General features: G+C 43.0%; 1 protein-coding gene across 5 annotated transcripts in view; it reads left to right on the top strand.

Annotated features, from left to right (window-relative positions):
• Positions 1-24,072, top strand: part of GRB14 (growth factor receptor bound protein 14) — a 73,100-nt gene extending 49,028 nt beyond the window's left edge. For 2 of the 5 annotated variants that reach the window (XM_053263186.1, XM_053263214.1), the window contains 9 exons: positions 3,224-3,361; positions 5,314-5,424; positions 5,634-5,729; positions 11,190-11,267; positions 13,584-13,700; positions 13,782-13,851; positions 13,947-14,034; positions 20,188-20,281; positions 23,615-24,072. In XM_053263186.1, the coding sequence (XP_053119161.1) occupies positions 3,224-3,361; positions 5,314-5,424; positions 5,634-5,729; positions 11,190-11,267; positions 13,584-13,700; positions 13,782-13,851; positions 13,947-14,034; positions 20,188-20,281; positions 23,615-23,761 (939 nt within the window). In that variant the 3' untranslated portion in view covers positions 23,762-24,072. The other 3 variants (XM_053263204.1, XM_053263225.1, XM_053263196.1) reach the window with 3 other exon arrangements.
• The last annotated feature ends 1,410 nt before the right edge of the window (positions 24,073-25,482 follow it).

Below are 25,482 nucleotides of genomic sequence, written 5' to 3'. Positions count from 1 at the left end.
ACCGAGTCCTTATTCTTAACTGTATTAAGGAGCAATAGCCAATTTTCCTGCATGGCAGCTTTTTTCTTGCTCCTCAAGAGCGCCTTATAGGCTTTCTTTTTCTTAGCTGGTTCCAATTTCAATAGCAGGGTCAGATTATTTTTAAACTGAACAGAAAAAGAGACCAGATCCCTTTTTGCTACTATACTATCCTGATCAAACCATTTTTTTGGATGTCTAGGTCTGCGAGAAGAATAGACATGACATGTTCTAGTCAAAAAAATTTTCAAGCATTGTACAAGCATAGGCAGGGAGAATCGAAGGAACACCTTGATTACACAAAATTCTAGCACGTGTCTCTATTCCAGCCTTAGAATTAAGCCATCCACAAACAGCTTGCTCAGACTGTCTATTCCATTTTACTCCGAACAGCCCAGAGCAAGCAGAATAACTTAATAAGAGCTAGAAGTTCCAAGACAGTGGTCTGTAAATTTGCAAATCAGAGTAAGTGGGTAATGGTCACTTTCAGGTCTAGCTATAACCCTGAAATCCTCTATCTTCATAACTAGGTCACAAGTAACCACAAAATAGTCAATAGTAGAGAATTTAACACCCAAACAGAAAGTAAATTGGCCCGGGCAATCCCCAGGAGCAGCTCCATTCAGGATGATCAGATCTAAATTATGGGCCATCTGAACAAAACATAACCCTGAAAAATTTCCAGTTGGGTCTAGAGAGACGTACGGGGAGACAAGAGTTTGTATTTCGTGAGGGAGGCCATAAAGAGCACTTTTCATACAATGAAGCATCATCTGGCCCCAATCTCGCATTACAGTCCCCTCCGATTATCAAAGAAGCGGTTGGATAAACTGAAATCAACTGCAAAATATAGGCTTCCACTTCCTCCCATTGTTGTTCAGTTTCCACATAAAGATAATGAGGGAGCAAATACAAATCAACACAGAGTAATTGGAAATTCTTATTGGTTATCAACACAGCCACAACCCATCTGTGTGAGAAAGGCAATTTCTCAACCTGCGCCTCCAAAAAAGAAGAGACAAATAACCCAAGACCCCCTATTGGACTACCACCTTTAGGACTAGAGACAGCTGATGTCATAAAAGAACAATAATTGGCAATTTGAAATTCAGCTATCATCCAGGTCTCCTGAAGAAATATTATATCAAAAGAAGAAATAATTTTTTTTCGCAGACCACCTTGCATTCCATGAAAGCAGTGATAATTTTTGCAGCTGGTGATTATTACCAGGTAATTGTCAATTGATAAAATTGACCTGAGGGGCCAGCCATCCCAAATCCAGCACGTCAGACATAAGATTGTCATCACTGCAATGATCTATCAAATCCAGCCCTGCAGTTGTTTGAAATAACACAGAACTTCCCTGAAAGGATTGATCTATCTGGGACTGCAGAAGTTCCAATGACTTGTTCTCTGGCATATTGTATGTAGGTATAGGCGAAGGGTAAGCTTCCAAGACCTCAGAAATTGATGAGTCCACAAGCTGAAGAGGTGATAATAAAGCATCCATCTTGTCAAAATGAGGATCTGTCCAAAACGACCATTTAAATAGACTTTTAAGAGGATCCTGAGGAATTGCTATACAAGGAGTCTGAGTATAGGTGTCCTTGGGCTTCTGAATCTGGGGCTTGGCATCCTTTTCTTTGGTTAATGCAGATGTCGGGGAGTGTGGATGGTCCTCCCTTATTTCTACTGAAATGTCCAAATTGGTCAGGCTTCCAGCTTTATTATTGTTAAACATCTTATTACAGCTCTCTAGATCTCTTTGAGAGGAGGTTAGATTACTCACAGAAGCAAAAGATTGCTCAGTCTGAGTTATAGTAATAAGGGAGTCGTCATAGTCCTTTGAGCACAGATTAGACCTTTTGGCAACTTCACTTTTCTCTTCCCAAAAAGAGACATCTCTTTGAATTTCCTGCCCTTGCAGCTTTCCAATCGGTGACCTAAAGCATGGGCTGATCTGCTGATGATTCCCTCCTTGTTCCCCATTGGCTCTTTAGCCTCTTACTACTCTTTACTGACCCCACATTGGCCAGGGGAAGGGTTGAAGAAGGGACAAGGGTGGGAGGGGGAGTTCAAGGAGGGGTTTTCAATTCATTCAGCAAGTTAGTAGTCGCCAATCTGCCTTTCTGCCTCATTGAAGAGAGAGAGAACTAGTTTGCAGCATTGCATTCCTCAAGTTGCCATGATGCCATGCCGTTGCCTATGCCTGCCTTGTTGCCAGCCTAAGCCCAGCCTGCTAGGGCTACTGCATAACAGCCTGGGAATGGATTCAGGGGCAGAAGAGTGGGTTGGGTGGTAGTGCCCCAATGGGTGCCTGCCAGTCTGCCACCACCCAGATTCCAAAGGAATTGGGCAAAGGGCTGATTATTTGTGATTTGTTGAAGTTTACGCAACTTTAAGATTTTTCCCCCATAGGGAATAATGGAAGTTTCAGCAGCCCCAGAACTCCACTTGGGGGGCACCGGGGTGGCCCAGAGCGAGTGGTGGTGCAGTGCACATAGGGTACCAACCACCCCCATGGGTTGCTAACCCATGAGGTGCTGGGTTTTGTTGTTTCTGAGGTGTTCTGAGTGTAGATTATTATTATTATTATTATTATTATTATTATTAATAATAATAATAATAATAGATTCTCTGGTAGCATATGAGATTTTCAATGACAAACCATGAATCTATTCTCAAATGCTACCAGAGAATCTACACTCAAAATTCCCAGTATTATGGGAGTTGTCCAAATACAGCTGGGGTGCCTAAGTTGAGCAGGCCTGCTGTACAGTATAAAAAGCAATTAATATAGAAGAGGACATATGGAGCCCTATCCCCACCCAAAAATCTAGACTGTAGCACTTTAGCTCCTGAGGTAGGGAATGCATGACAAACAAGGAATAGATTTAATGCAAGTCTGTTGCAGAAAGAATAGTCTTATTTAAACATATACTTAGCACTAGTGGCATGCTAAGTGTTGTGAGAATGTACAGGTGAGAAGGTCCTTCCAGAAAGAGCTGTCCGTTTTAAGCTCAATATGGAGTTCTGCTTCAGTCAAATTAACTGTTTAATTGTCACAGGCTTTGCCAAGATCACACTTCTAACCTATCAGCCCAGTCTAAAACTCTGCCAGAGGTCCTGTATGTGTTTGCATAAGAAGCTGCTAAGATAAGGATCCATACCTGTGAGTTTCAAATGTGTTTCCCCCCTCTTTCAGATGTTTTTAAGTTCCAGAACATATCCTGAAATCCACAGCTACTTGCATGCTAAAGAGCATGGGAAAAAACCTTGGAAAAAGATGTACTTTTTGTTGCGAAGGTCTGGTCTGTATTTTTCCACAAAGGGGATGTCAAAGGTAAGATTGGCAAATACAAAGCAAACAGTAGGTAGAGATCAGCACACATTATATTTCATCTGCAGTAGGGATAGTTTTGTGTTCTCGAGTCTGTAGTGATTAAAATCAAAAACAATTTTCCTCCCCGGTCTGCCCTCTCCAAGATTTGTGTTGCAGAAAAAGAAAATAAGATGAGACATGAGCCAAATCTTATGGTGCAGACATGGAAGGAGCTAGAATTTCTTATCTTTTAACTTGTAATTTGAGTTTCTTTACTATATCTTTTTAAATACAATAACATTACAGCTCTTGAAACATGGCATCCCTTAGAAGCGAGCACTTGTGATTAAGGACTAAAGAGGTGCCCAGATTTACCCATTTATTTATTTGCAAATTTATTAATTTCTAAATAAATAGAGTGGCATACAAAAGATACATCTGCCCTCCTTTCATTGAAATCAGTTCTGTTTTGAGTAGAGAGAGTCTGTAGCTCAGCAGTAACATTTTGGAAGCAAGAGGGATTCCAAGTTGGAATCTCCAAGATATGACCTCCACTAGCAGGATTTGGAAAGGCCTCTGTGAGACCATGGGAAAATACTGCAAGTGGCAGTAGACCGTTCCTGAGCCAGATGGTATGAATGTGGGAGCCCCAAGTTTCCATACTCAAAAGCCTTTGGACTGGCAGTGCTAGTTCTGCAGAAATCCCATGCCAACACCTGGCAAACTAACAGCCTTGTGTGGTGTCCTCTCAAAGAACATAAGCAAAGCCTGCTAGATCAGGCCCAAGGCCCATCTAGCAGCATCCTGCTTCACTCAGATGCCTCTGGGAAGCCCACAGGCAGGAGCTGAGGTCATGCCCTCTCTCCTGTTGTTGCTCCTCTGCAACTGGTAATTAGAGGCATCTTGCCTCTGAGGCTGGAGGTGGTCTATAGCCCTCAGACTAGTAGCCATTGATAGACCTGTCCTCCATGAATTGATCTAAACCTCTCTTAAAGCCATCCAGGCTGTTGGCTGTCACCACATCTTGGAGCAGAGAATTCTACAAGATAGGTTGATTATATGTCGTGAAGGATATCTGTTACCTGGAAACAGTTGAAGAGCAGTGCACTATAGTCATTACCACCATATCTCTATTTAGTCCCTCATTCTTTTAGGTACTTGATAAATAATAAATACTACATTTGACTCAGATTTGGGTCCCCCCCCCGAACCAAAGATGTTTATTGTTGTTGTTTTTTTACTTTGGCCTTGCCAATAAACAGTGGTATCTGGGATGCTGACACTGCCGGCTTTAACTCTGTCCACAGCCTACACTCCTGGCATGATCAGGGTTGCTACGGAGTTCACTTTTTCTGCCTCGTGAGCCCTCTTCATTCTCAAATCCCCAACATTTTGAGTGCACTGAATAAACATGTATATGGGGAGGGAGGATAAATGGGTGTACAGCAGGGAGTTCCCCTGCTGTGTGCCCATTTGTCAGCATGTTGCAATGTGTGTGGGCACCTTTTCATGCAGTTGTCACGTATGGAGGTGCCTGCCTAGGTACAAGAATATGCATTATACATTGCAGCAATGGAACATAGGTATGGTTTTCCCACCCCTTCCCCGCCTTAGCATGTCCATTCAGCACATGAACGATCAGCCTGAGCATGTGAAGAGGGCTAATATAGCGACTAGTATCTGAAATGTCTATTGTGCAAGGCTCTGACGCTCTCTTGCTTTAGGGAATGTTCCCTATCCCTCCTCAGCGTGGACATATGTTGATAGTGTCCATGAAAGCCTTCCCACTTCCGAAGCTATTGGTTGCTGTAAGTTGCCACCCCACAGTTGGAGGCATCATTTTTTTCCTGATTCAGATACTGGATATGGGCTTCTCTGTCCATTTTACATTATGAAATGAGTGGTCATTTCCCTCTTTGGCTTAACCATTTAAAAAGATGTGTGTAATTGTTTGATATTGCTCTTCCTTTTAGGAGCCGAGGCACCTGCAGCTTTTCAGTGAATTCAGCAGTAGTGACATATATATGTCTTTGATGGGCAAAAAGATATCTGGAGTACCAGTCACCTATGGGTTCTGCTTTAAGGTAAATACTTATCATGTTGACAGAGAATAAAAGTTTTTTGAGTGGGGCAGGGGTTAACTAGCTTTTGTTAAGGTTTAAAAAAAGAAAAGGAAAGAAAGAAAGAAATCCAGCATTTGTTTTGTGAAATAGGAGAATTAGTGGCCTTTATTTCAACAGGTTTTGCCTTCAAGATATGACTTAATGTTAAACACTATGCTGTGGCCTTCTAGCCTAACAGAGCAGGAGGAGCCAGAGACGTGAAACGGCTTTATGCAGACAGTGAACAAAGTAGGACCTGCTGGGTGACAGCCATCCGCTTGCTTAAGGTAAATGTCTTCTCTCTCCTGTTAATTGTCTTCGCCAATTATATCTGCAGTTACTTTCTCACTGTGTACAAAATTCGTCGGCATGCTTGCTAGCCCGTGGGTAAAAAGAAGTCTTTGCAGCCTCTTGCAAAGCACACTGTTGCTTTGTTTCCTGTAGAATTGGAATGAAATGGTCTGAGAAATTAACCACTCGGAGTCCTACAGAGATTAATATTTAAAAGGGCTTAGAGAGTAGCTTTGAAATTGAAAAGTGACTGTGTGCACATGATGTGGGAGAATGATGCATGAAGAACTCCTGTTTCCACTGTCGCTGACTGACATCCAGACTAGTGTTGTCCTAACAGAAAGGAACAGAGGAAGCTGCCTTATACCAAGTCAGACCATTGAGCCATCTAGCTCAGTCTTGTCTACCTTGACTGGCAGTCTTGCCCAAGCCTACCTGGAGATGCCAGGGATTGAACCTGGGGCCTTCTACGTGCAAAGCAGAGGCTCTGCTGCTGAGCTATGGCCCCATTGCCAAAGACCTAGTGCAGGGGTGCGTAACTCAAATGCCCTAGTGGGCCCAAACTAGCCATGAAGTGGTGTGGGGGGGGGCGAGGTCAATTTTCAGCACATTAAATCATTACATTAAAATGATTAAAAATACTAATGAAGGTGGAGGATCAGAGGGTTGGAGTCGGGGGGAGGGGGGCGGCGGCAGGGGAAGGTAAGGGGAAAGAGGGATGGTGTCGGTGGTCTTTGGCCCAGGAGCTGGAGACATCTGGTCTCATGTGGCCAACTTCATCGAGCCATTGCCGCTTGTCAACCGGACAAGCCAAGAGCTCTTCACGGCTCCTCCTGCTGCAGGGCATTCCTATCTGTGGGCCAGCAAAAAAGTCCCTGCGAGCTGGATCTAGTCCCCAGTTCTTAGGTTAGTCAGGCCTGCACTAGTGCAAGCAGGGCACACAAAGAGAGGCCCTACCAGAATAGTTCTTGCAGAAGTAGAAGATGTTCACAGTTTGCACAGCGCACTGCACCACTGGTTGCACAGCCTTCTAAATGTCACAGAGAAGGCCTTCCACTAGTGGCTTAGCAACATTGCATTGCAGAGTACCACAAGTTTGCACACCTCCACTTCTTAAATGTGCACAACTTCTCTCATGCTAGCACAACACTAGTTTTGGATGCCAGCTGCTGTTTCCAGATTGTGTGCAGTGCATCTGATTCAGAATGACTTAGAGGTTGTGATGTAAGTACGCCTCCGCCCATGTGCACTGTTTTCTAGATCTAGCCATTGCTAGAAGGACAGTGGCTGGGATCCAGAAGACGCTTTGTGTGCCACTCACACAAGATGGCCTGCTGGTTCCCCCTCCTGCCGCATCCTGTATCAATATGGAAGGTCCCCTGCTCCTCAGGAGCAGCTTTCCAGAGGTTGTTAAGAAGCTACAGTAGGAGGAGGGAGGTGCCAAAGCCCTGTCACAGGAGTGGAGTTCTGCTTACATCTCTGGATCCGACCCAAGCTGTACATGTTTATATGCAGATCCTCAAATGTGTTGCAGTCGGATGCAGGTCTGCTTGGAAATAAGTGCTGTTGTGTTGATGAGCAGGATGTACTTTCATGTAAGTGTGCTTGGGACTGCAGCCTTAGAATACAAATAACTGTCCAAAAAACTTTGGGTCCGAGCTTTGGCAAACCAAAACTACATCTACAATAAGCCAAGAAGAGATCCAAGGATCATGCGACTGGCCACTGTTGGTAGAGATGCTGCTGAACTACAACTCCCATCATCCCCAGCCACAATAAATTGAACCCGGGGATGATGGGAGTTGTAGTTCAGCAACATCTGGAGTACCACAGTTTGGGAACCCCTGGCCTAGATGAACAGTTTGGCTTGATCCATGACATAGCCTTTGTGTAACTCCTTGAGCAAAGGAGTGCTAGCCCTTGTCTTCAGATCCATTTCCTTTGGGGAGGGGCTGTAGCTCAGTGATAAGACTACCTGTTTTTGCATGCAGAAGGTTCCAGTTCCAGTCCCTGGCAGCATCTCCAAGTGGATCTCGGAACGACCCCACTCTGGAATGCTGGAGAGCCAGTGCTAGTCCGTGTACTGTAGACAGATAATAGGCTAAATGGACCAATGGTTAGACTCCATGTAAAGTAGCTTCCTAGTTATGTGTTCATATGTCTTCCAAAGGAGAAGGAACCACAGATTGGGTATTCCTACATTTCTATTTCGCTTTTCCACAGAAGCGAGTAATATGTAAGCACGTATCTAAAATAGTTTTTGGAGCAACAATAGAGCTGCGGTTTTCAAAGTGCATTTACAGTTGGTGGCAGCAAAGGCTTGAGCGTCACTTGAATCCTTTCTGGTGTATTTCTTGATGATGTCGGTGTTTGGAAGTCAGTGGAAAAACACACTAGTTGTCGTTATTGGCAAACTTTATGCCTCCTTAGGGGCATCCTTCCAGATACATTGAATCTTGCTGTGGAACTACGTGGCTCTGCTTCTTTCCCTATAATCTGCTTCTCAAAGGATGAGAGCAAATCTTAGGCAGGCAGGTAGTCTTTATTTTTGTCTTAGGTACTGGGCTAGAAATGTGTTTCAGTTGTGTTTTGTCTAAAGAGAGAGGCTTACTATTGCTGCATTTGGAATCCCTGTGCTGGAGGCATGATACTTTCCAGCACAGTTGTCCCTCACCAACTGCGAGGGTTCCATTCCTGGAAACCCTCACGGTTGGCAAATTTGTGGTAGACAAGGCATCAAAAGCAATAGGAAACAGGGGTTAGGCGAATCGTGGTTGCAAAAAGACAGTATAAAACAGTTATAAAATAGAAAAAACCAACTCCCCCCCCCTTTAAAAAAAATTGCCAAGCTGCGGATACTCAGGTCGCAGCTGGTGAGGGCGGTCACAATTTCCCAGTCACGGATAGTCAAATTTGTGAGTGGGGAAACCGCGATAGGTGAGGGACGACTGTACTTTGAAAAAACTTGAATGCAATGCAAACAAAATAGCTGATTCGTCTGTGGAGTCCATGAAATGATTAAGACATGGATGGCCTGTTTTCCCCGTGCTGATTGGTTTTGCTGGCATTGGCTTGCGATCTCCTTGCTTCTTGGTTGGCTTGTTATCATACAAATTGAGTGTTGACATGGGCAACTGTGCCCCCATTGGCTGGTCCTTTCATGCTGTTCAGAGTCTTCATATACCTGAGCTCAGAGCTGAGCTGCCCAGGCCATGACTTCTCTGTCTCTCTGTGGCAGGCAGGATGGAAGGAACGTTTGATTTCATGGTTTTCTCAACAAGAAGTATGATATGCTGTGCTATTGCTGCTATAACTATCTGGTTTTGCTGGATCTCAGATTGACAAGATCTGAGATCCAAAATCCAATGGGGTTTTTTGGAGAAAGGTTAAAAATTCATTTAAAATAGCCTGTTTGCCCATTTCTTTTGTGGGTTGGGTGGTAGGTAGCATCCATCATGCCCTACCACAAAACCCACTTTGGTGTCCCTAGGAGCTACCCATGGGAAACCATGGGGTGTTTAGCATTTCTCCTTTGTTCCCTATAACTGAAACACTTGAAATGTTTCAAGGTTTGTTCCATCGAAACAACCAGTTTGACCACAGTTTCAATGAAACATTTTGGCCACCTGCATTTTTGTTTTGAACTTTAAACAAAACATAAAATCCATTTCATGCACATCTCTAATAGGAAGTGTACTACTATATATGCATTGAGCATCATGCATACAGATCGGCATGTGCATACACTCTACACAGTATACAAATGTTGAATTTAACATGCAGATAGGACTTCTGCTGGTTTCTAAATCAATGCAGGGCAGGCTATTGCAGAAAAAAGGAGTGGAGTGTACAGGAAATGAGCCTTCAGCAATGTGTGGCAATGAAGAGAATGGAGAGGGAAGGCCTAACAAAGTGATCCATGTTACAAGCATATGAGTTTTTAAAAAACAACAACTGAATGATTGCATCAGTGTAATGTGGATATTATGATGTCAACTTGGAATAAAAGGTATAGGAGAACCTTGGTATTTGCAGGGATTCCGTTCTCTGCTACCGTGTTTCCCTGAAAATAAGACAGTGTCTTATATTAATTTTGGGACCAAAAAATGCACTAGGGCTTATTTTCGGGTAGGTCTTATTTTTATTGAAGTTCAAAAAAGTAAAGTACGTTTATTCCTGTTCAACAATTATACGGTACAAACTACTGGTATGTTAACGCCTGTTCAACAATCAAATCAACATGTACGGTATTCATGTTCTACAAACTACAACGCCTCCCTGCCGCCCCTTTCCTTGTTGGGCTGCAAAAGTCTTTAAGAAGCCTTTTACGCGTGCTCGCACAAAAGGCTTCTTAAAGACTTTTGCAGCCCAACAAGGAAAGGGGCGGCAGGGAGGTGTCCTGCCGCCCATTTCTAAAGAGCAAGCGGAGCGGGCTTGAAGGGGGCAGAAGGGGGTGGCAGGGAGGTATCCTGCCACCCGAATGTTAACCACGGAGGAGTCATTTGAATACTGAAGCGGGTGGCAAGGAAGTATCCTGCCGCCGGATTTCTACACTAAATACGGCACCAAAGGTGGAAAGCGGTGGGAGAGGTAAGTAAAGCCCCCCTGCCCTTAATGGAACCCCCACCCCAGTGCCGGACCGCAGCTCCGCGGTTCCGTGCACACCCCTAAAAAACGGTGGATTAGTGGTAGGTCTTATTTTCGGGGGAGGGCTTATATTAGCGGTACAGCGGTAATTACTGCTAGGTCTTACTTTCGGGGTAGGTCTTACCTTTCGGGGAAACACGGTACTACTATGGATACAGAAACTGTGAATACTGAATAATTGGGGCAATGGAAATCCACAGGTTAGGTTCCTAGAGTTTGGGGAAATTTTTTTTAAAAGTGGGGGGGAATGGCCCTAGAAACATGGGGGGAATTGGCCGATCTTGCTCCATAGGTCCCCAGCAGTGCAACAATGTCCCCCAAGGGTGGGAAATTGGCTGAAAATTGCTGGGTTTTTGGTGTGTGTGGCTCCCAATCTCTGCCAATGGCTCCCAATCTCTGCCAAACTCAAAATGGCAGCCGGAAATGACCTTTGAAGTCATTTCCATCCACCTCCGACACGTGCATATGTGGATTTAACCCTTTTTTCACACACCCCACATATACCAAGGTTGTGTGTCTATCACCCAACCACGGATACATGAAACTGCGAGTGTTGGACCCATGATTAACAAGGTCCTTCTGTATTATGATTACTAACTGATAGAAGTTGAATAGTTGCAATTCTGGCTGCAGTTAGCCGATACCATGAGCTGTAGCTTGCCTGTGCTAGGGAAAAGAAGTTATAGTGGACGGACCCCCTTGTGTCATGGAATGTCCCCACTTTGTGGTGGCTCAGATCCACCCCTGAATGCTTTCAGGTTGTGCTTCTTGAATCCATAAGATAGTAAGGCTTCTTTCTATCTTTGCAGTATGGAATGCAGCTGTACCAGAATTATATGCAACCATCTCAAGGAAGAGGTGACTTCAGTTCGCTTATCACCCCTGTGGTAGGTACTTCTTAAGTGCCTTTAAAATAAACTTGGCATACAAAACCTCCCCTGCTGTATAAAAGCTCTGTAATAAGTCTCTGTATGACACTTGGCTTTGTACACTTGAATAAGTATTGGGAGTTTGGACTAGACAAGTGTGCTGCATTAATAATAAACAGAGGGAAAATAACAAAAACAGAATGAATAGAACTGCCCAATGGAAGCAACATCAAAAACCTGGAAGAGAAAAAGCATTACAAATACTTGGGCATTCTCCAGGCTGATAACATTGCACACACACACTCTGAAGTTAAAAGAAAAATTGGAAATGAATACATCAGGAGAGTTAGAAAAATCCTAAAGTCCAAACTCAATGGTGGGAACACCATACAAGCCATAAACACCTGGGCTATACCTGTTATCAGATACACTGCAGGAATAATAGACTGGACCCAGGCAGAGCTAGAGACACTAGATCGTAAGACCAGGAAAATCATGACCATCAATCATGCTCTGCACCCCCGCAGTGATGTAGATAGGCTATACCTCCCTCGCAGCTCAGGTGGAAGAAGAATGCTGCAAGTTCATCAAACAGAAGAGGAGGAGAAAAGAGGCCTTGAAGAATATATCAAGGACAGTGAAGAAGATGCACTTAAAATGGTCAATAATGAGAAACTATTCAACACCAATGAAAGAAAGCAGGCCTACAAGAAAGAACAAGTCAAGAACCGAGCAGAAAAATGGGAAAATAAGCCACTGCATGGTCAATATTTGCACAATATAAGTGGAAAATCAGACATCACCAAGACCTGGCAATGGCTTAAGAATGGCAAGTTGAAGAAAGAAACAGAGGGTTTAATACTGGCTGCACAAGAACAGGCATTAAGAAGAAATGCAACAAGAGCAAAAGTAGAAAAATCAACAACAAACAGCAAATGCCGCCTTTGTAAAGAAGCAGATGAAACAGTGGACCACCTAATCAGCTGTTGTAAAAAGATTGCACAGACTGACTACAAACAAAGGCATGACAAGGTAGCAGGGATGGTACACTGGAACATCTGCAAAAAATACAAGCTACCTGTAGCCAAGAATTGGTGGGACCATCAAATTGAAAAAGTTGAAGAAAATGAAGATGCAAAAATATTATGGGACTTCCGACTACAAACAGACAAACATCTGCCACACAATACACCAGATATAACTGTAGTCGAGAAGAAAGAAAAACAAGTTAAAATAATTGACATAGCAATACCAGGGGATAGCAGAATAGAAGAAAAAGAAATAGAAAAAATCACCAGATACAAAGATCTACAAATTGAAATTGAAAGGCTGTGGCAGAAACAGACCAAAATAATCCCAGTGGTAATTGGCGCCCTGGGTGCAGTACCAAAAGACCTTGAAGAGCACCTCAACACCATAGGGGCCACAGAAATCACCATCAGCCAATTACAAAAAGCAGCTTTACTGGGAACAGCCTATATTCTGCGACGATATCTATAAAAACAGCAACAACACTGACAATAAAATTCAGCCATCCCAGGTCCTTGGGAAGGACTCGATGTCTGAATAAAACAAACAAGTCAATAACACCTGTCTGACTGTGTGAATAGATGATGATGATGATGATGATAAAATAGCATTCATTCTCATCAGAGTTGGGGGGGGCACGCTTATGAATGGAGAACATTGCTGGCTGGAAGCCACATTCTCTCACCCACACCCACCCACCTTTGGCATAGATCTGACCAAGCCTCAGTGATGATGGGCGGCAATTGGGCGGGGGGGGGGGTGGGTCATGTGGCTGAGACTGCCATGGGGAGCGAGGAGCACATTTTGCTGCCACACAATGGCTCCTAAATCTGTGCTTGAGATGACCACCTCATTTGGCCTCATCATTTAGGTGCTTTTGTCAAACATTCTTCTTCAATCCTTTGTCAGTCTTCTAACTGCTCTCAGAAACATATTTATCATTTTCATATTAATTACTATAAGTTCTTTCCTCCTAGATGTCCAAGCAGAATTACTGTGTTCTCTAATGGCAAATGATAAAGCCTTTTGTAAATGGAGTGTGTGTGTGTGTGTGTGTGTGTGTGTTTATAGATATATAATATTGATAACTGGAAATTTTCTCTTAGGATGCAGTTATTCTAATAATAATAAAAAAGTATAAGCCAGTGTGTGTTAAATAGGTTACTTGAAAAGAAAAATAATAATCAATAGATCCAAAGATTATTATTGCTCAAAGTGGGAAGAGAATGCTCTGTTTAAAGGGAAGAGCAAGAATATATTGTGAAGTTATTTCTTTAGATTGAAACATAATTTTTCTTTTTGCAGAGAAGCATTTCAGAAAATTCTCTAGTGGCCATGGACTTCACAGGACATAAATCCAGAGTTATTGAAAACCCCACAGAAGCCCTTTCAGTTGCAGTTGAAGAAGGATTAGCATGGCGGGTATGAAATACTGTTTTAAAAAACATTTCTAAATTGTTTTTCTCACCCGAAATATTTAGATGTTTTATTCTTCCCATACAGAAAAAAGGCTGTTTACGACTTGGTACACATGGTAGTCCCAACACTTTGCAAAATGTCCCATCAAATATAGGTTAGTACCAAATGGACATCTTGAGGACTCTAATGGTATTGCCTTATACTGAAATCGTATAAATAAGATTCTTCATCTGTTCATGGTATTTCTAGCCATACACAGTTCACAGCCATGGTTTCATCATAAGATCTCTAGAGAAGAGGCTCACCAACTCATTTTGCGACAAGGACTGGTAGATGGGTAAGGTCTTTCCTTACAGTTTTCCTTGGGTGGGTGAATGCTTAGCCACTCAAGCTTTATTCACACATTATGTTCAACATATATGCAATAGTGTATGCAGATACTGTTATTCAGTGCATGTACAGGAGTACAGTTCTTATCTGTACCCTGCATTTGATGGGACCTGTATCCAGGTTCACTTTGGAAGTGCACACATGTAATTGTTCACAGAAGACTATGTGTACAGGAAACCCTTGATATTCGTGGGGGATCCATTCTCGGCTAGTGCTGCGGATACTGGAACTGAGAATACCGAGGCATTGGGACAATGGGAATTGCGGGGGTTAAATTCCAAAGGGCAGGTAAATGGGCTAAAAACAATGAAAAAATGCCAAGTAGTACCCTACTGTGTTCCGCAGGTTCCCTGTGTTCAAGCAATGCCCCCAAGAGAAAAAAATGTGCTGAAAACCATGGGTTTGGGGGCTTTTAAAAAAAGAGAGCCATAAAATGGTTCCCAATGTATGCTCAACTTAAAAAGGCTGCTGGGTCATGGTGCCTATTACCTGACCGTGGATACGCAAAACTGCAAGTGCTGGACCCATGATCATCAAGGTCCTCCTATACTGCCATCCATATGCACACACACCATAATGACTGAATAGGGCTTCTGAGTGAGTGAAATCTGACCTAATGGGAAGATGGAACAATGGTGGATGCCTTAAAGGCACATCTTGATAGCTCTAATTTTGGTAACTGTAAGCATGCCACTAGCATGGAGTTCGTCGTCCATATTGCTAACTTTCTGGATTCACTACACAAATATTTTGGGGGAAAGGTACCTGCCCAATTTCACCTAACCAGGAAGGTGAACCATTTCAAATTTGCGTTCAGTTCTGGTTGACGGTCATCGATATACAAATGAATAGTAAATTAAATAGTACATTTGTTGTTAACAGTCTGCAGACCTTCAGCTGCCAAGAATTTAAAGACACATATAATCTTAAAATAGAGGAAAATGAATGTTTAAAAATGATAGACTTATTGCAATTTACAAAGTTTGAACACACTGAGAACAGCTGATGCTCACTAACAATTTGATGTAGATTGTTACAAATATTAACTAAAATGCCAACTTACACTGACTCAATTATGAAAGGTTACGTCTTCATAATTACAGGAAGACAAACATACATAAATGCTTACTTGTAATGCAGTTCTGTAAAATGAATACAGTGGTAACTGATTTTTCTCTCTCATCGTAAAGAAGTTCTTAATTTAAAATTACAAACAAAATGTGAAAATAAAACAATCATAGAATTGCAAGTTGAGTGACTGAACACTGGTTGACTACTGAGGAAAATTATTCAGTGTAGTCCCTTTGAAATTAAAAGGACAAGTTAAGCAATTCCTAACGTGTCATTATAATGTCAGTGGGACTACACTGAGTATTTCTGCTCAGTATGTCAGTGACTTATTTCAAATCAGTTACCACTTTTTGTGTTTAGTGGTTTGGCTCTGGTTTGGGGCAAACAAGAAATTTTAGGTTTGAGAAGAGGAAAACCTCCTTTGGGGCACATTTCAGGGGAGAATTGGTATATGTGGGAGGTGTTTTGTGGCCTTCTTGTCCACTCATCCTCCATTTTACCTAAGTTTCATCCACCCACACATTCTCATTATCCTTGCAAACATGGTTTGAGACTGCACATTTGCAGAGATTACATTCAGTTCTGCCCTTGGTTTGACAGTCAGAGAAACTTGGGCTCAAGTTGAATTCTTAAACCACTAGATGGTGTGGTAGAATAGAGAGATGTAAAGAGAGATTGCGAATGCCTTAATCTTTGCTGCAGATCAACTTCAGTAGCAATGGAGGCAGCTGATTTTTTAGTTCTTAAATACAAGTGCCAAGAGACTTAATTTCCCATCCCATTCTCCAAAGTAATACTTCCCCCAAACCCAATATTGAGACCCAGACCAAACACACGGAAAATAGACCATTCAGCTAGAAAACAACCCCAAGCCATTCACATTTTGCTGCATCTTTCTCAGTCTTTGCCACTGTCTAACTCTGCCTGCCTGCAGCAGTTTTTAACTTTTAGCAGTTTGATAAAAGTTCAATTTTTATCATATACTCACCCAGCTTCCACTGATTTTCGAGCACAGTTTGTCACGGAGTGTGGGGAGCAGAGGGGGACTGTTTGAGAAAAGTCTAAAGTCTCTGTGTGCTCAAGGAATTGGTTTCATTCTCTGCATCTTGGCAAGGAACTCCTGCAAATAGTTCTAAGTCTCTAATACAGGAACAATATCACATTGAGGAAGAACATGTTTAGACTTGACTTAAACATATTTTGGTTGTAGAGCAGTGTCTGATTAGTAGGACTACATTGAAAAGTCAGCGGCACTTTTCAAAGCGATAGATCTCCTATTTGTGTCCTTGTTTAGCCCAGCACAAGTGTCCTTCCAGGGGGCTGTTGCTTATGCCCCCCTTCTATCTCTTTTTCGATTGTGAGCCCCTTGGGGACAGGGGACCATTTTCTCATTCCTTTTGCTATGCAATCCACTTTGTGAATCCTGAGTTGAAAAGCAGTATATACATATTCTCAATAAAAGAATAAGGGCACACAGAAGAATAGGGAGTTTATTATGATCATAGACCAGCACATAAAAAGTAGCATGCACAAATTAGTATCATAGGCCTACACAATGGGAACAAGATAAGACTGTTCAGATCGCATATACTACATGATGATGGTGGTAGTAGTAGTAGTAATAATAGTGATAATAAGAAGATATTACAACCATTAAAAAAGCCTACTTAACCCAGTCTGCAACAGGCACAAAACGTGACCGCTTTCTCTGTAATTTGAGCTCTGATCATAGAAAAGAGAAAACTCCTCTGTCCTGCTTAGAATATTTTGTAGAATGGCTACAAAATAAAGCCTGAGTGCATAGCACAATAAAAAGGATGTGCCCTACAGATTCTGAAAGACATGCCCTACAGATTCCACTCCCCACCGCCCCATCACAAGGACATATACATTCATGATGAGGGACCCTCTGCTATCTCCCCTCCAAAGGGCGCACACAAATGTTCGTTGTGGCTAGGGATGTGCAAATTGATTCGGGTACAAATCTATTTGTACCCAAATCTAGCTGATTCAGGTGGTTTGGAGACAAAACAAATCACCCCTGTGGTCCATTGGCTGGATTCAGATCCAAATACAATCATGCCTGATTTGATTCGAATCAATTTGAGATTCAGATCCCTCCTATTAATTTCCCCGGATTCCCAGCTTTCATTTTTTAAAACAAACTAAGCTCTAGCCCTTGTAGAAGTGGAGTTATGGAACAGAATGTGTGGTCACGAATTTTCAAGTGTATGGATTCTTTGGTGTGTAATAACTTCCCCTCAATAAATCCCTATGAGGATTCATTACACACCTTTATTTCTTCTATTCATTTTGACTGTCTTTTGGGCAGTGGAACATAGGAAGCTGCCATATACTGAGTCAGACAATTGGTCATTCTGACTCAATATTGTCTTCACAGACTGGCAGCGGCTTATCCAAGGTTGCAGGCAGGAATCTCTCTCAGCCCTATCTTGGAGATGGCAGGGAGGGAACTTGGAACCTTCTGATGCTCTTCTCAGAGCAGCTCTATCCCCTGAGGGGAATATCTTACAGTGCTCACACTTCTAGTCTCCCATTCATTTGTAACCAGGGAGGACCCTGCTTAGCTAAGGGGACAAGTCATGCTTGCTACCACAAGACCAGCTCCCCTCCCGTGACAGTGCCAACTGTCAACTGCCATGTGCCAACTACACCTCGCTCCCACCCGCAAGGCAGTGGAGTACTACTCAGTTTATGTTTTAGGTCCCCCCCCCCCAAGTCTTTAGGCTATTTGGTGTCTAATAACCTTTCCTCATAATGAATACCTATGAGGATTCATTATACACCAAAGAGTCTAAACACCTCAAAAATTCCTAAAATATAAACTGAGTTACCCAGTGGATTGGGGGGTAGTTGGAACATGGGATGCCACTAATTCCCCACCCCCACCTGCAAAGCAGTGGGGTCAAAATGAACAGAAGAAATGAAGGTGTGTAATGAAGACACCAAAGAATCTAAACACTTCAAAAATACCTAAAAAATAAATTGAGTACCCCAGTGTGTGTGTGGGGATGTAGCTGACACATGGCAGTTGACAGTTGGAACTGTCCAGTGATAGTCAAAATGAACAAAAGAAACGAAGGTGTATAATGAATCCTCTTAGGGATTCATTATCAGGAAAAGTTATTGAGACACCAAAGAATCTAAACATTTCAATATTCCTAAAAATTAGAATGAGTACCCCACTGCCTTGCAGGTGGTGGGTGGGGTGAAGTTGGCACTGTCCAGTGACAGTCAAAATGAACAGAAGAAATGAAGGTGTGCAATGAATCCTCATAGGGATTCATTATGAGGAAAAGTTGTTATACACCAAAGAATCTGAACACTTGAAAAATAATGACTGCACATTTCGCTCCATAACTCTGCTTCTACAAGGGCTAGCGCTTAGCTTTAAAAAAAGAAAGAAAGAAAGCTGGAGATCCATGTTAGGGTTAGGATATGGCGATGTCGAATCCCCATTATTTCCTATGGCGGAAATGTTCAAAATCAGTAAAAACTAAAACAATTCATTAAAAATCAACCCAGTGTCCCACTGCCTTGAAATTTGGGTGGTAGGTGGCACCCATGGGGACCTACCTACCACCAACATTTGGTGACCCTAGGACCTTGTTAAGTGGTCCAAATTGATCCAAACCGAATAAAAACAAATACAAATAGAATCTGGGGTGATTTGCGGGGGTAGATTTGGACACAAAACAAATCAGGAGTGATTTGTTTGGGGCACAAATCAAATAAAAAAAATCGATTTGTGCACATCCCTAGTTGTGCCCCTGCCCTTTTTCTTATCAGAGTTCAGCTAGAACTGCTTTCACGGTTCGAGGACAAGGGAAAAATATTATTTTTAACTCTATATTTTTAAATTACCTTCTGTCTTAAAAAAACAACAACTAGCTGGTCCTGCATGGAACATCTGCACCCTAGTTCTCCATTTCTCACCTCTCCCCGGACAATCCGGCTCCCTGCCCTGCCTCCCGCTCCCCACTCCTTAATCCATCCTCCTTAATCAGGGATGGCAGCAGAGGTGGCGAAACCTTGCTCCCTCTCCCCCCACCGCACGCTCTTGCTCTCCCTGGACAATCTGGCTTCCTGCCCTGCTTCCCCATGCCATCCGGGATGTCAGCGGAGGTGGCAAACCCTTCCCCACTCCCCCCATAATTCACTCTTGCCCTCCCCGCCGCCCCACACCCCTCAGCCTCCCCTTCCTAGGCATCGCGACAGCTTAGGTCGGCTCCTACTGTTCAGGCTCCTCACAAGGAGGGTGGCCAATTTGGGTGGGGAAGCGCACCGAGGGCCAGCCTCCCATTGCCCTGCTGATTTGCCTCACGAGCAGAATGGCTGAGCCAGGGCTTCCCTTCTGACCTGCACGGATGGCCCTTGTCACACTCTCCCGCCCCGGCTGTCATCCTCATGAGGAGACTCGGCAGGGTGGCGGAGGCCGCTGCTCAATGTCTCCTCTTCTTCCTTTTTGCCGCAGCACCACCGCCTCCTCGGCCCTCCCTGCTCAGCAGCTGCTCCTCCGTCCGTCGCTCAGCCCTGCTCTGTGCCTTCTCTCTCCTCTGCACAACTCTTGTGAGATGGGCCACATACCACGGGATGTGTGGCATACGTCCTAAGGCTTTTAAATAGAAAGAAGCTATGTTAGCAGTTTATTTTGTGTGTTATTGTTCTTTAAGGTCGTCCTGAGGATAGAGCAGCTTAGACTTTTTATTTATTTATTACATTTATCCCTTGCCTTCCTTGTATGATCAAGCTCAAAGCAGAATACACAAGGTTCCCAGATACTGACCCCAACCTCCTTGGCTTCCGTAAGACTTGTGCTTTCAAAGCATGGCCTGGGACTTAACAATTGGAGCAATATATTTGCTAGATAGATTTGGTCACTTTGGGATGCACAAATATTGTAGGGTTTTTAAAAATCAGTTTCAGTGTTCATTGGAAAGCTTGCTAGTATCTCAAGCATTACCACACTTTGAAAGTGCTTGATATCTCTTTTTCCTTCCCCCTTTAGGGTTTTTTTGGTACGGGATAGCCAAAGTAATCCCAAAAGCTTTGTACTGTCATTGAGTGATGGATTAAAAATAAAGCACTTCCAAATTGTGCCAGTAAGTATAATGGTGAAAGATTTAATTTAATTTAATTTAATCATCCCATTATTTCTTGTTATGAACAACTTCATTTATTAAAATTGTATTTGTATTGTATTCCCTTTCTGTTAACATTGTTAATCGTATATTATTATAATTTTTCAATTGTTTTCATTACTCCCATTCAATTTTGTTTCTGATTCCCTTCAGAGGGAGACCCAGCTGCTCTTCTGCTGCCTCTAACCTTTGTGTGTTCCACACAAATGGCATGACATTTTCCAGCATTCTAGTACCTCTAAGGGATTGCATTTGCCACATTTCAGACAGATAAGGAAAAAGGTCCCCATTTTGTAGGCAGCTAAAAATACACACTGTTCAATGACTGAGTTTTGAATTAAAAATATGCCAGGTGCAGACAAACTCTCAGAGATCCAAGTTATGGGGTTCTCTTGTCAGCATGCCTTCCATGGTTGTCGTCGTCCTAGTTTCACTGGTGAGCCCAATCCTTTCTACTATGCTGCCGAGAAAGGGTGAGCAAAGTAATAGAGGTGGTAGAGTATAGATGTATGATTTCTATCTCTCTCTGGGGTGACATATATTTATACTAACTTCTATATTTTAAACTGCTTCATTTGTTTTTATCAGACTGCTTTTATTGTGTTTTGCAACTTTTAAACTGTTTTCACTCTTTTATATTGTCTGTTAAAATGTGTACACTGCCTAGCAATGTACATATCAGGCGGTATAAAGATCGATCGATCGATATGGGGGAGATTCGGCTCCATGGTGCTGCCATGGGGAGTGAGAGTGTGTCAGCTGTTGCTTCTGCCTGCCCACTTTTGTTCTTGCTGTTGTTTCTGCCATCTCTCTCTGGGTGTACTGCAGCAGGGAAGTGTGTACTCCATGGGATTCTGTCATCAGCACTCTGAGACCCAGCGGGTGATAGTAAGGGGGGATTGGGCAAAAATGACTACTTGTCCAAGGAGCAATGCCTCGCCCTCCTGGCTTGCTCACTAGTGCTCTCCCTCTTAGCTGTGCATCTGTGGAGCCCTGTAGCCAGCCCACTCCTCCCCACTGCTCTTCCCATTGAACAGGAAAGGAAAGTAAGCAAAGGCACTGGCTGCTCCTGGCAGCTTGTTCACTCTGTTCCCCTGCCCTCTCAAAGGTTCTGCTTGGTCAATTGCGAACAGAAGCCGAAGGGCAGCTATTTTGGCCTGGAACTCGTGGTGGCATGGGGGCTCATGTGCAAGGCATTTAAAAAAAAAGAAAAAGGAAATCCACAGCATGCTTTCTTGCAATTTTCCCCCTTTTCCAGCTGAACGATGTACTCTTGCAGGTTACTGCATCGAGTCTCTAAATCCTTATCCAACTCTTTAAACTCAGTAAAGTGTTCCTTAAAAGCACTATTTTCATTTGCAAGCAAGTTTCTAAGTACTGCTGTCTCTTTAAGATGAGCGGTCACTCTTTCTACCTCCACAGTCAGCTCTTTACCAAGCATCATGGCTTCTTTTAGATCTAAACTGGGAGCATCGCTCTCCTTAACATACTCACGCCATTTCTCAGATTCTTTCAACCAACTCCTTCTTCAAACGCTCTGCCATTCTACCTTGAGAGAGAAGGTGAACAAGCGAGAGAGGCAGCAGTCGCTGTTCCTGCAGTGTGCGACGTATTTCCTCCTCTTACTGTCTGTGTGCTGTGGGGGGCGGGGGGCGGAGCTCTCCTGCTTGGGGAGAAAGAGCACAGGCAAGCGAGGAGGAGGGGGCGGGCCCTTTGCATGAAGAGTTCATGATTGCTCGCCCCCTCTCACTTACCAACTCAGCAAGTAGGATTAGGAGAGTGGCAGTTCAAAGAGCAGCCGCTGCTGTGCCTGCTGGCTCTGCCTCTTGAAAGCGCCACTTAGCTTACATTGCACTTTTCCAGATGGAGGGGTAAAATGCAGGAGATTCAGCTAGAGTTGCCATGCCCCCTGAAATTCCGGGCTTCACCCGGATTGTAAGCATCTCACCCAGATTGTTTAGCCCACCCAGATTCACCCTGATTTCAGCCTTCTGTCTGTCTGTCTTTTTTTAAGCGAAGCTCTAACCCTTATAGAAACGGAATTGTGGAGCAAAACGTGCAGCCACTATTCTGCCCCCCAAATTATTTTCAAACCAATTTACATAATATGCAAATTAGGCAGCCAGATTTGAAAAGCCAGAATATGGCAACCCTGGATTCAGTGGACTCTCGCACTTCTGTGTGGAGACAGTGCAGGACGCTTTCCAGATTACATGCTACAACAGTGTCACTACATGTCCATTAAGTGTGTTTCCGAATTACCTGTGTTTTGACATCGCAGCCCCTGCGCTGTCAACAAGGTGCCGTTGACATTTCCGATGCCTTCTTTTGGATTTTACCCTTGCGTTTTAGTCCTACACTGTTGTGTGTGCATCGCTAAAAAAAAAAAAAAAGCTGTATTTTTCTGTTGTGGGAGGGTTGCACAAGCTATTTACGTTTTCAAAATGATCCTGCAAAGTCAAAGCATTTTACTGCTGAGCAGCGTGCACTCTGGAAAGTGCCCCTGTCATCTACACACTGTGTTTCCTCCTGCAGTTCGGCATCCACGTGTTGTGAACTGTCCATCTGTGGGTACAGATACAAAAGAACCCCTGTTTCAGATGTGACCCAAACAGAAAATCTGAGGGACTTGTTTCCCCTGAATGCACAGGCAATGTGAGCACATGCCCTCCCTTTTCCTGTGCCTTGCAGCTCAGCATTGGAAGTTCCTTTGCACTGAGACAAAATGTTGTGGAGAAGCAGAGGGGCAGAGCATCCCTGCTGCAAACATTGCAGAAGTCACATCATGGCTGCAGACACAACAAGGTCTATTAGAGTTGTGTGATAATATTGGAAGGAGGGAAGGGAGCATTTCACACCTCCATAATCACCCTCCTTTTGCCCCAGTGTGTTTTGTGGGCATTCCTTTAACCTAACCCCCTTCTAAACTCAGTTCCCTATATTGACTGCTAGCCAGTTAAACCTTAAAAAGAAACATTTGTTTTCAAGACAGGAGCAGCGTGGTTTGCTTATGAAGGGGAAGCGAGTGCCTTGGATTTCTTGCTTTCAGGAGGCACAGGCACTTGCAAAGGAGATGGAATCCTTCCCCTCATCTCTGCACAAAGGGTAAACTTTACCCAACTCATTGCCTTCTCTCAAGTTTCAACAAAAGTGAGCGCACCATCTATACAATCTGCAAATATTATGGGGACTTTTTTGATTCAGCCCTGGCTCAGACACGGGAGTTCCACATTCAAATAAACAAATTAATAACATTGTTGACGCGATTGTAATGTTGCTTTTCTCTTTTTGTAGTTGGAAGAGGAAGCCAAGCTGTTTTATACTCTGGATGATGGTCACACCAGATTTTCTGATCTCATTCAACTAGTGGAGTTCTACCAGCTCAATAAAGGCATCCTACCTTGCAAGTTAAAACATTATTGCGCCCGAATTGCACTTTAACGAAAACAGTGGCATTTCTCCAAAAGCTAGTAGAAAATAAAGGCAGAATGTGTCATTTTACAGAACAGTGTCATAAATGAAGCGAGTTTGAAAAGAAAAGCCTCTGAATGTAAATTTCAGCTTGCAAATAAGAGTTTGTATTTGCCATAGAAAAGCACAATCCAATACTTTTTGTGTTTTTAGAATTAAGTAACTAACAGTGATCTTCCCAAAAATGAATCTCAAGCTGAAATCATGTAATTATGTCATGCTGCATTCTTAGGGAGTATTTTTCAAATGCCAATAAATGTCTTTTCCACAATTTTCCTTTATACTTTTCAAGGTGTCTCTTCATTTTAAAGACAAATTCTTATTTCACAGTTAAGCTGCTGTAGAAACAAAAATGTGGTGATGGGGCACTCAGACTGAACAGTAGGTAAATATGAAACAAATATATTTTGCACTGTATTCTTGAACACTGTGTTAGGGCTTACAAACTGAATCCTTTTGAACATGATGAAGTAATATTAATATAATTCATATAATGGTACTTATTGCACTTGTTTCCTGTTTCTTTTCCTCCCCTCCATATCCTGAGCAAATATATGCAAATAGGACTTCTATATGTAGTACACAGAATTTGTATGTGCCTGTATGGTATTCTGGTAATAACCAGTAGTTACATGCAATAAACTTGAGAGAGAGAATATAATTCTAACTAGTATCTTGATAATGTTGTGCATTTACTTACTATAACATACAAATATATTCAGAAGAGAACAACTTTAATGGTTTCTTTCCACCTTCAGTCTTTTAGATTACCATGAAAGAATTGTTGCTAAAGTTAAGTCACAGCAGTGCAAACAGGTGACAGCAGTAAAAAGCAATGTAAGACCACTGCAAAAACACATACTTAAATGTAAAAATGTTTGTTTCCCTGTTGCTGATGGCATCCTAAATAAGCACATCTTAACCTGAAGGGAGAAACAACTCTAATGCTTGTCCCCATCATTGTGGTAGGTAAATGTACAGCATTGTTAAGATGCTAGTTAGTGTAGGACAGTGGTTCACAACCTGCAATATTCCAGATGTTGCTGAACAACAACTCCCATCATCCCCAGCCACAATATATTGTAGCTGGGGATGATGGGAGTTGTAGTTCAACAACCTCTGGAGTACCAGCAGTTGGGATCTGCTGCGGTAGGACATTACTTTCTCATGAGTAGGAAATAAGGTCTGACCTGGCAGGTTTGCCATTATAGGCACCACTTTCTAGCATTATGCAAGAGTGTGATGGCTAAAAATAAATAAATTCCACAGCATTCACATGAATCTCTGCTGGGAAGAGAATTGAGGAAGACCAGTCAGACATCAATTCCCCAAACACTCTAAGACACCGGCCTACATCCAGGCTAAGAGGTGCGTGTGTGTGTGCAGGTCACTTCCATGCAGGTAGGGAGGAAAGGACTCTTTTTTTTTTTTTTTTTGCAATCCCCATCCTCCCTATGCAGCTGCCTGTGCCTCCCCAAAATATGTTCCTGCAGGTCCAGTGTCCCTCAGGGAGATATTTTCAGGAGGCACAAGCGGCTGCAGAGGGGAAGGAGTTCGCTGGAGATCACCCGTCCCTTTCATGCATGAAACTCTTAATTTGGATATCGGCCATTGTCACCTTCAGATAAACACACAAATAAAGCCTACATTCACAGAAGTGGTGATTCACATACCTAGATTTCATTTAGTTC

This window comes from Hemicordylus capensis, chromosome 1, assembly GCF_027244095.1.
Source record: "Hemicordylus capensis ecotype Gifberg chromosome 1, rHemCap1.1.pri, whole genome shotgun sequence".
Classification (NCBI taxonomy): Eukaryota; Metazoa; Chordata; class Lepidosauria; order Squamata; family Cordylidae; genus Hemicordylus; species Hemicordylus capensis.
The sequence above is the reverse complement of the archived record's forward strand: the minus strand, read 5'-3'. Positions and strand labels throughout refer to the sequence as shown.